At 36.9% G+C, this 12369-nt stretch overlaps 1 protein-coding gene across 1 annotated transcript in view; it reads right to left on the reverse strand.

Annotated features, from left to right (window-relative positions):
- The window catches only part of RAP1GDS1 (Rap1 GTPase-GDP dissociation stimulator 1), a gene marked incomplete at both ends in the record, with an annotated part of 127576 nt that overhangs the window by 106481 nt on the left and 8726 nt on the right, over window positions 1–12369 (reverse strand). The window contains one exon of the mRNA XM_080697193.1: window positions 3352–3459. Within this exon, the coding sequence (XP_080553319.1) occupies window positions 3352–3459 (108 nt within the window). The remainder of the gene's footprint in view (window positions 1–3351; window positions 3460–12369) is intronic.

Here is a 12369-nt window from a genome sequence, read left to right on the forward strand (position 1 = left end):
CTTACTGTTAAAAGAAATATATCAAGCAATCTACATGGGCAGTCTGGATACATTCCTAGGTGAGTTTAGGATTATAGGCTATGCAAGAACAAAAACTCTATAAATCTACACTATAAATAAAGTAAAAGAATAAGGAATAGAAAATAAGAACTAGAAAATAAACTAAGAATTCAACAGATAAGTGAATATTTTAAGAACTGGATATTAAGCACTTCTTTAAAAAGAAATAAAACTGTATTGGCTCACAAAATTATTCTACAGAAAATAAATTATGCAACTTGTGTGAACTAAAATTTGCCATTAGACAAATAACTAAACAAAGTTAAAGTGAAAAAGAAATGAGATAATGAAGCAAAGGAAGGCAGCCTGATTAATCAGGAAGTACTTAAAAATGTGAATGAACTTTATGGTGCTGTTTTATAGATCCACAAGCATGGGCAACTGGTCTCGAGCTTCGAACTGGCACAGAATTGACAGAATCCTTATTATGAAAAAAAACGTTAATTTTTCTTTGGGTTAATTTAAAAACTAGTAGTTCTCTTGAAAGATAATGACATTTTATATTCTCTAAGAAAAACTCCTTTCCTAATGTTTAGGGAAGCAAAATATAGCCTATTGTTTTAAATTTTCAAATGAACATGAACTAGGATGGCCAGGCTACAGTGTAATAAGCATTTACTGGGAATCTTCTAATTATAATTTTTTTAAAAAGGGAACAGAATAAATAGGCTGACGTTTTGGCTGGTAGCCTTCATCTATTTACTAAAAACATTTTAGAAGTGAGATCTAAAGTATTTTCATATGAATGAATAAATGTCTACTTTTTTTTGTGATACTGGGGATAGAACCCAGGGGCATTCTACCTCCGAACTATTTTTTATTCTACCCCCAGCACTATTTTTTATTCTTTATTTTGAAACAGGATCTCACTGAGTTGCAAAGGGCCTAAGTAGCTGAGGCTATCTTCGAACCGCAATCCTCCTGTCTCAGCCTCCCAAATGCTGGGATTACAAGCTTGTGCCACCATTCCCAGCTAACCTACAGGTTATTTCAATCAGACAGACACACAAAATGCCTGCTTAAAAAACTGTTTTCCATAAAATCTAGTTAAGTATTCAATTCATCTAACCCATGTAGTTAAGATCTATACAGAACTATGTTTAAAGATAGGTAAGAAGTGGAGGAAGGAAAAGCACTCTAAAGGCATATGGTATAATGTACAATTCAAATATGCTAAACTCACAGTGTCGATATTTAAAAATTAAATTTTCTTTTAGAAATGTCCTCTCTAATGACAAGTTGGTAGATTATAAAATAAAATATTTAGATTGTATGAACTGGAGAAATCTTTCCATCAGGCCCAACTTTGATACAGTGTTATTTTTAATTAAAATATCTAATACTAGGAAGAATTAAGAAACTAGTAGGTCTCTATAAAAAAGGCAAAATACATTTTTCGAGGTTCAAGGTTTTATACTTTTATACCTAAGAAGACAGAGCAGCAGTGGAACAATCACTTTAAGAACAGCTATAGAAAATAAATACCCACTGGGCGTGGTGGTGCATGCTTGTAATCCCCACGCTTGGAAGGCTGAGACAGGAGGATCGTGCAGGTTCGAAGCCAGGCACGCTGGCTTAAGAGACCCTGTTTCCAAATAAAAAAGTATAAAAACAGGTCTGGGAGTGTAGCCCGGAGGTAGAAGGGTTTCCAGGAACCCCAGTACCAAAAAAAAAAAAAGAAAAAGAAAAAGAAAATAAACACCCTACTAGTATATTCTTACTTTTTCTGGTTTAAAAGTGAGATGCTAATTTTATAAAAATATGTTAATACCTATAATTTATCAAGGGAAAAAGGCTTATTATCCTCCTCTTTAATAAGAAAAATTTGGAACTATTTTAAAGAAGGAAGCAAAAATTTTGACACATATTAAAACCTAGTTTCTTAGGAAAATTTTACATTGTAAAATTTCAGCAAAAAGCTTCATTTCACTCAGTATAATTTACATTTTGCTAAACTAAGAGTACAAATCCAAACTCTAGATTTTGCCACAAGGCAAATAGCCTTTCTCATCTTTAAATTGTGATAATTCCTACCTCTTAAGACTATAGAAAAAATTAGATAACAGATATAGTACCCAGCCTAGCTCCAATACACAGTATGTGCCTCAATGACAGATACAACCTTTAAGTTAAAGACAGAATCTCTATGAATTAGTACTAAGATCAGACATGAGAGGATTTATAAATTTGTTTCAGATTATTAAAAAGACATTTGTTTTTGCTCCCTTCCTGGGTAGTCATTAGTTAAGCTTATAAAGTTGATCCAGCATGGTGTGAGCATGCCTATAATCCCAGATACTTGGGAAGCAGAGATAGGAGGATCTCAAGTTCAAAGCTATCCTGAATGAACTTATCAAAAGTAAGTTATCCTGGATAACTTACCAACCTGAGTAACTCTGCAAGATCCTGTCTCAAAATAACAAATAAATGTGGGAATCAATAAATAATATGTGATTTTTATTTCTGGTATTATTTACCACAACACCAAACATCAAGCCTTATCTTAGTTTCAAGGGGATTGTGGATGACTACTGCTAATTTTTTATAATTTAATCTATGCAAATTATTATTTTAAGATAAAATTATTCTAAAAGGTGAACCATAAGACCTTAGGAAACAATGTTAAGTGTTTCAAGCTCCCCCTCTTTCTATTTCTCCTTTATTTCCACACATATAACATTGAATATAATCCCCTCCTCCTCCTCCTCCTCCTCTTCCTCCTCCTCCTTCTTCTTCTTCTTCTTATAGTACTGAGGATTGAACCCAGGGCTACCTCTGAGCTACACTCTCAGCCCTACTTTTTATTCTTTATTTTCAAACAGGGTCTCACTGAGTTGCAAAGGGCCTCACTAAATAGTTGAGACTGACCGTGAACCTCGATCCTCCTGTCTCAGCCTCCCAAATGCTGGGATTACAAATGGTGTGCCACCGCGACTGGCTCTGGTCTTTTCTTTATAAAAGCAGAAATGTAGGTGGTTAAAAAACAAAAAAAAACAATGGTGCTGGTCTGTGAGAAATGAAACAATAGTCCCTCTCTAGGACTGTTATAAATGTCATCACCACCAATCAATTCCTTCTTTCTCTGCCTATGTGTTTGGCTTTGAGTACCTTGGGGGTGGAAGGTAAGGAGGAGGATGAAATATTTAAAACATTTTCAGTATTCAAGGATAGGATTTAAAAGAACTCAAGTTACATGAATACAAGATATGGGCTTAGTTAACATGCCAATTTCTGAAAGACTGATTTAATTCTCTTTTCATTTGGAATTTGAGTAAACATAATGAAACTTACTATTTTGAGCCAGGGCTTGAAGCAGACAATCCAAACATCCTTCTAAACTATCTTCAGTCCTGTCAACAGCTGTTATTTTCAGTTTCTTTAAGGTATCACTGAGATTATCTGTTTACAGAAAAGACAAAAATCAAAAACTTCACCAACCATATGACCACCACACGTTATACAGTCAAAAGATAAACAATTACCACTGACACATGCAAAAAGTTCCCATTACCTCCACATATATTCCAAAATGGCACTATACTGCACTATTAAAAAAATTGTAAAGTAAAAATTTGTATATTTAATTGAAGTATTAAATATTCACTCTGTAAATAATTGATACGAAGAGCACTCCAGAAAAATCACTGTACATTGTTTTCAGTATTCTAATACATTATTGACTTTGTTCAAAAAGTAAGAGTTGAGAAAAGCTAGATGTCTACAGAAGTCATATAGCATTTTGTAATAACATTTAAGTTCATTTTGGCTTCCACTGTTGTATTTAGAGACACAAAATAAAAATTTGATAAAGTTTCAAAGTAATATACCTTCAAATAATACTAAGTGTGATGACAACAAAACCTCCTTTAACATTTCCATTGGAAAAATACTTCACATCAAAGTATTGCTCTAAGCCAAAACATTTGCATTTTGGATTATAAAGTAACTCTTCTCCAAAACTGTATATTGATTCCTCTAAATCAGATTCTTAAAACCTTGTTACACTTTGGGAAATTACTGAGAATCCCTAAGGTGTAATATTTACATTATTTCTTTCTTTTTTTTTTTTGCAGGTCTGGGGATGGAACCCAGGGGCATTCGACCTCCAAGCTACACCCTCTGCCCTATTTTTTATTCTTTATTTTGAAACCAGGTCTCACTGAGTTGCAGAAGGCCTCACTAAGTAGCTGAGGCTGTCTGCGAACCACGATCCTCCAGGTCTCAGCCTCCCCGCTGGGATTACAAGCGTGCGCCACCACGCCCAGCTTACATTATTTCTATTGATAGCCTAGCCACAGCTGCAGAATCAGTGTCAGCAGACTGGCTGAGGCCAGGGGATGCCTCCCAGAGCTGGGTGGCAGCATCAGCAGTGGTTGGGTTCCAGAGGGGAAACCCCAAAGGGCCGCCAACAGCTAGTCCAGGCAGGCTTTCATACCAGCAAAGCTCAACTACCAAAACAAAGTCAGCTCCAGCAGCCTGTGCAGGTCTTGGAGTTCAACAGGCCATGGCCCATTTCCCTTGAGCAGCCAGCAGCAGAAGATACTGCGCAGACCCTAATACCAATGGTGCCCATTGGAAAGAGCAGAGCTCTCAGGCTCCTCAACAGAGTGGCCAGAACCCCAGGGGGCCAGTGCCAGTGGCTGGACTTCAGACCCAGGTGTGCCAGCAATCAGGAACCACAACTAGTGGGCCTTCCCAGAACAGCCTGACTTCCCCTCTAGACCCAAGCAGAGCTGCGGTCATGCAGCAAGGGTGACAAAAAAGGCTGTGAAGAGCTGAGGACCACAGCACCAAGGAGACTACAGAAACACACCCGCGCCACACAGGTTCGAGCCAGGTCCACACAGAACAGGGAAGCTCTCAGGCCCTCTCATCATTGACCTGTCACTGACATAGCAGCGGAGAATGGAGCTCTCTGTCCCACTACTAGGATCCTGGTGCCTACACACAGGGAGAGGATCTTTTCCCTCTCCCACCCAGTAAACTATCAGCAAAGCTCCCAGGCACAAAAGGAACTCCACAAATCTTAAACTGAACCAGAAGGAGTTGAGACAATTCAAATGGTCTCTACTAGACCCTATTGGAACGAGCCTGCAGAAGTTTAGGTAAAGGAAATACAGACTATACCATGTAGAGGAAACAGAGGCCCACAACCATTTAGAGCAGACTCCTTTCCTTGAAACTTCACTCCTAGTAAGACCAAGTGAAACAAATCAAAGTGAAAAAACACTTTTGTTGTTGTGGAATTTCTTTAGTGGGTTGTTTGCTTGCTTGTTTGCTTGTTTATACTTACTGTATCAGAGTTGTGTTTAGAGTTAGGCTGTTACTCTTAGGTTTTGTTTTTTTGCTCTTTGTTTTACTATTTTTCCTCCTTTCTTTTATTTTTATTCACTTATTTTGTTTGGTTTTGCTTTTTGGTTTTTGTTTACCTGTTTTTTGTTTTGTTTTGGATTCCATCTCTCTCTTTTTGTGTGTGATACAGAGGATTAAACTCAGGGGCAGGCATTCTACCTCTGAGCTACACACATCCCACCCCTATTTTATTCTGAGAGTGTCACTACCTCCTGAGGCTGTCCTTTAACCTGTGAACCTCCTGGCTCAGCCTTCCAAGTACTGAGATCACAGGCATGCACAACTATACCCAGCTGTTTCATCTCTTTTTAATTTTCCTTTTCCTTTGTGGGGATGTGTCTGTGTATGGGTTAGTATACAGTCTTTTTCTATTTCACTTTTTTTCTTTTCCATTTTATCTTTTTCTACTATCCTCAAGCATTTGTTTCATTAATGATGTCATCACAGTCATTCTTGTTTTCCCCATCTGATTTTTCTGATTTGGACTATAGCTATTTCCCCTATTTCCTTACTTTTTTCCTCCCTCTCATTATACAAAATAACAGAGTGTCCATTCAGATAGAAACATCCAAACCTGGAGGGAGAATTTTATTTTATTTTTTATTTTTTGGTGGTACTGGGGATGGAACTCTTCTACCTCCGGGCTATACTCCCAGACCTATTTTATATGTTTTTATTTGGAAACAGGGTCTCTTAAGCCAGCAAGACTGGCTTCAAACCTGCTCGATCCTCCTGCCTCCACTTCCCAAGCGTGGAGATTACAAGTGTGCACCACGACACCCAGACACCCAGCGAGGAGGGAGAATTTTAAACTTCAAAGACAAGACTTAGCTGGGCATGGTGACGCACACTTGTAATCCCTGAGCTTGGGAGGCGGAGACAGGAGGATCGCACTGGTTCGGAGAAAGCCTTGCTGGCTTAAGAGACCCTGTTTCCACATAAAAAGTAAAAGAATAGGTCTGGGAGTGTAGCCCATGAGAGTGTATCCCGGAGGCAGAAGGGCTTCCAGGAACCCCAGTACCACCCAAAAAAAAAAAAAAGACAGGACTTAGAGAAACCCTGCTGCCAGTTGCTCCAAAGACCAAACTGGAAAGAAGATAACACACCAAATGAGACCCATACACCTCTAGTATGCCAACAGAGAGCACTGTGACGAGAAGCTCAACTCCCCCAAAATTGAAAGGAAACCCAAATAAACTGAAAGTTATAGACAGCATTCACAGCCTCAACAAAACAGTCAAACTGAGGACAAACTACCTTCCTGAATAGATAACAATTCCTACACAGACCACAAGAGGTGACCAGGCAAAGAGGACACTGACAAATCTCAAATGTGCCAAATTTTACACCCACTTAAAGAGATACTGAGGGCTGAGTTTAAATGTCTAATTATAAGAAGCAGATGCTCAAAGAGTACTTCATATACCATCATAGAATTTAGTATAAAAAGATTACTACACAAAATACACGAGCAAAAAACAAAAAAAGCACACAACTGCAAAATTAAGAAACCTAAAAATATGGGGAAAAGTCCCCCAAAACGATAATATATCTTCACAACTAAATAACAATGGATATCACTGATACAGAGATGCAAAAATCACCAAATTCAGAATTTTGACTTTCAATATGACCAAAAACCTTAAGAATGGAATAAAAAAAATACAAGACATGAAAAATGAAGTCAATAAAAAAAATAAAAATACTAAATAAGCTAAAAAAAATCAATAAACAACTTCAAGCTAGCACTAATAGACTAAACCACATGGAAAACAATCTTAGCCTTAAGGAGACAGTAAATTCAAAACTGAAAGAGTCAAAAACATATAAAAGACAATCCAACAGCAGGACCAGAACATTCAAGAAATATACTATAATACCAATGGCCAAACGTAAAGAATAATTGGCATTAGAGAATGTATAGAGGCATAAACCATGGAAATTAAGAATCTCTTAAGAGAAATAATATCATAAAACTTTACAAACTTTAATAATATTGACATCCATGTAGAGGAAACAGAACCCCAATTAGACAAGATCAAAGATCATCTCCATTCCTTATTATACTCAAAATATGTAACATCGAGGCTAAGAAGAGAATTCTAAACATGTCAAGAGCAAAAGGTCAGATGACATTTAGCATTAATCACAAAGAAAAAGAAGAAATTAAAAATAAGCATCAGAGCCAGGCATGGTGGTAAACATCCATCATTCCAGTACTTAGAAGGATGAGACAGAAGGACTGCAGGTTCAGTAAGTGCCTCAGATGGCTCAGCAAATGAGAACCAATACTGTTTCAAACAGAACATACAAAATGACAGGAAATAGAAGTCATCTCTATAGTAACACTGAATTTCAATGGTTTCAACTCCCCAATTAAAAGACTAGCCAGGCATGGTGGCATCTGGGAGGCTGAGACCCAAGGATCGTGGTTCGCGAACAGACTCAGCTACTTAGTGAGGTCCCCCACAACTTAGTAAGGCCCGGTTTCAAAATAAAGAATAAAAAATAGGGCAGGAGGTGCAGCTTGGAGGTCAAATGCCCCTGGGTTCCATCCCCAGACCTGGAAAAAAAAAAAAAAGACATAGACTGAAAAATTGGATTAAAACTCATAATCTAACCATATGCTACCAGCAGGAAACACACCTTATAGGCAGAGATATTCACAAGGTGTAGGTGAAAAGATGGAAAAAGATATTCTTACATGGAAACTAAAAGCAAGCAGAGACAGCTACCTTTATATCTTACAAAGCAAATTTTAAGCCAAAGGTTATCAGAAGAGACTTTCTGATAAAAAGAACCATCCAAAATGAAGACAGAACCATAGTATTTATGCCCATAACATTGGTGCACATATCTATATAAAATACACATTTTTGGCTTGAAGACCCTAACACAATAATCCTGGCAGACTTCAACACACCTTTCACACTAATTAGATCAGTCTTCTATTCAAAAGACTAAGGCTAGTAAAGCCGCTTCAGATCTAACACACTAAAAACCAAATGGACCTAACAGACGTTTAAAGAACATTCTATCCAATAACAGCTGAATACACATTCTCCTCAACTGCTCATGGAAGCTTCTCCAAAATAAGCTATATTATAGGCCATCAAAAAAGTACCTGCAAGCCAGGCGTGGTGGCGCACGATTGTAATCCCAGTACTTGGGAGGCTGAGACAAGAGGATCATGGTTCATGGCCAGCCTCAGCTTCTTAGTGAGGCCTTCTAAAACTCAATGAGATCTTGTTTCAAATTAAAGAATAAAAAATAGGACTGAGGATATGGCTCAGAGGTAGACTGCCCCTAGGTTCCACCTCCAGTACTGAAAAAAGTAAAAAAGCACCTTCAAATTAAAGAAAAAAAAATCAATAGAATTCCTTCCACCTCAAATTATACTGAACTGAAGGTAGAAATCAACAACTCTAAGATCCAGAAGACTCACACAAACACATGGAGACTGAATGACAGACTACTAAATAGGATTGGATCTGAGAAAAAATAAAGGGAGAAACTTAAAAATTCCTAGAGTCAAATGAAAATCTATGGAACACCCTGAAGGTGGTGTTAAAAAAAATTTTAATACTGAGCATCCACATAAGAAAATAGAAAGGGTTCAAATAAATCATCTACTGATATATCTCAAAGCCCTTGAAAAACAGTAAAAAAAAAAAAAAGCCAATAGAAGGTAAGAAATAAAGTCATAGCAAATATTAGTGGAACAGAAAACAAAAAATTTTTTTCAGAAAAATCAATGAAACAAAAAGTTGGGGTTTTTATTAAAGAGAAATATGAATAACCAACCCTTAGCCAACCTAAGCAAAGAAAGAACAGACCCAAATTTCTAGAATAAAAAATGAAAAAGGAGATGTCAAGAAATTAAAAAACTATTCTGAAAAATTATATTCCAATAAACTGAAACTCCTAGAAGGAAATGACAAATTGCTAGATACTTACAACCTACCTAAACTGAACCAAGAGGATAAAGAAAACTTAAACCAGTAGGAGGCAAGAGATTGAAACAGCAATATAAAGGACTCCCATCAAAGGAGAGTACAGGTCCAGACAGATTTCTAGTTAAAGACCTTCTGAGAGAAACTTTCAGCCCAATGCTCCTCAAATTATTCTGTGAGATAAAAAAATATTACCAAATTCATTTTATGAAGCCAGCATCTCCTTAATCAAAATCAAATAAATATACCATGAAAAAAGAAAATTATAGACCAATACCAATGATGACCATAGATGCAAAAATTCTTAATGAAATATTGGCAATGTGCATTCAAAACTACATCAAGAAAATAGTACACTATATCACGTTGGCTTCATTGCAGGAATGCAAGGTTGGTTTAACATACACAAATCAATAAGTAATCTAAGACATTAATGGACAAAAATCATGATGATTTCAATAGACATATCATTTTACAAAATCCAACACCCTTTTTATGATAAAACCTCTATCATGAATAAATTAGGAATAAAAGGAACCTACCTCAACATCATAAAGGCTATCTATGATAAACCCAAAGACAGCATTATACTGAATGGGGAAAAACAGAATTTCCCTTAAGATCAATAACAAGACAAAAATGCCCACTGTCACCACTCCTATTCAACATAGTACTTGAAACTCTAGCCACAATAATAGGACAGGAGAAGGGAAATAAAAGAATACAAAAGGGGGGACTGAAATTATCTTTATTCACTAATGACATCATCTTTTACTTTGAAAGAGCCAAAAAACTCAACCAGAAGATTTCTAGAGGTGATAAACAGCTTCAGCAAAGAAGCCAACTTATGAAAACCACTAGCATTTTTTTTTTGTGTGTGTGTGTGTGTGTGTGTGTGTGTGTGTGTGTGAGAGAGAGAGAGAGAGAGAGAGAGAGAGAGAGAGAGAGAGAGAGAAAGCACACGCACGAGCACACACGTGCACGCACTGGAGATTAAAACTAGGAACATTCTGCCTCTGAATTTTATTCAGCTCTATATTTTATTCTTTTATTTTGAAACAGGATCTAAGTTGCAGAGAGCCTCACTAAGTACCTGAGGCTGGCCACAAACCTGCAATCCTCCCATCTCAGCCTCCCAAGTACTAGGATTACAAGCATGCACTACCATACCTAGTTTATACACCAATTATGAATACACTGAAAAAGAAATCCAGAAAACAATTGCATTCACAATAACCTCAAAAAGAGAAATATTTAGGAAAAAACCAAGGAGGTAAGAGACCTTTACAATAAAAATTATAAAATAATAAAGAAAGAAATTAAAGATTTTAAGCCAGGCATGGTGGTGCATGCTTGTATCCCTGTTACTTGGGAGGCTGAGACAGGAGGATCACAGGTTCACCTCTAGCCTTAACTATATAGTAAGGCCCTCCGAACTTAAGACCCTGAGACAGGAGGATCGCGCAGGTTCGAAGCCAGCCGCGCTGGCTTAAGAGACCCTGTTTCCAAATATAAAAAAGTATAAAATAGGTCTGGGATTGTAGCCTGGATGTAGAAGGGCTTCCAGGAACCCCAGTACCACCAAAAAAAAAAAAAAAAAAAAAAAGCCAAAATAAGGAATAAAAAATAGGGCTGGGTGTGTAGCTTGGAGGTAGAATGCCCCTGGATTCAATCCCCAGTACCACAAAAACAAACAAACAAATGATTTTAGAAGATGGAAAAACCTCTCATGCTCTTGGATAGGCAGAATAAATACAATTAAAACGACCACCCTACCAAAAACAATCTACAGATTCTATACAATATCTATTAAAATACCAATGTCAGCTGGGCACGGTGGTGCACGCTTATAATCCCAGCATTTGGGAGGCTGAGAGGAGGATCACAGTTTGCGGACAGCCTCGGATACTTAGTGAGGTCCTTTGCAACACAGTGAGACCCTGTTTCAAAATAAAGAATAAAAAACAGGGCTGGGAAGCCGAGCGTGGTGGCACAGGCTTGTAATCCCAGTATTCGGGAGGCTGAAACCAGAGGATTGCTGTTCGCAGCCAGCGTCATCTACTTAGTGAGTCCTGTTTCAAAATAAGCAATTAAAAAATAGGGCAGGGGTTATAGCTTGGAAGTTATTGCCCTGGGTTCCACCCCCAGACCCTCAAAAAAAAAAAAAAGTTATTCTTAAATCCAAAGAAATTAATCATAAAATTCATATGGAAAAATAAAAGACTCAGAATAATCAAAGCAATTCTCAGCAATAAGAACCATGCTGGAGACATCAGACTACCTAATTTCAACTTAAATTACAAAGAGATTATAATAAATACATTATAGTATGGGCACAAAAACTGACAGACCCATGGAACAGAAGACTCAGAAACAAATCCTCATATTTATAGTTACTTGGTTTTTTATTTTCTTTTTCTTTTAAATAAGGTGCCAAAAGCATAACCTGATAAAAAGGCAGTCTTTTCAACAAATGGTATTGGGGAAACTGGTTACCCATTTGCAGAAGAATGGAATTAAACTCCAACCTCTCATCTTGCACAAATGTCAATTCACGATGGGTCAGAGACCTAGAAATTAAACCAGAAACTTTGAAACTGCTAGAAGATGGCATAGGACTAATACTCTTAACATATAAGCACTGAGAGAATATTCCTCAATAAGAATCCCAAGGCTCGGAAAATTAAAACAAGAATTAATAAAAAAATGGCATTAAATTAAAAAGCTACTGTGCAGCAACAACCATCAAGAGTCTATGAAATGGATGATTTTTGCCATCCCCCAATAAAGAACTAATATCTAGAATATATAAAGAGCTTAAAAAATCTAACAGTAAGGGAAAAAAATTAAAAATGGGCAATTGAACTGGATACTTCTAAAAAAATACAAATGGCCAATAAATAAACGAAAAAATGTTCAACATCATTAGCAATCAAGGAAATAAAATTCCTTGATTCCATCTAACTCTAGTTAAAATAGCAATTCTCAAGCACACAAACAATAT

Source organism: Muscardinus avellanarius, assembly GCF_963383645.1.
Source record: "Muscardinus avellanarius genome assembly, chromosome: 6".
Taxonomy (NCBI): Eukaryota; Metazoa; Chordata; class Mammalia; order Rodentia; family Gliridae; genus Muscardinus; species Muscardinus avellanarius.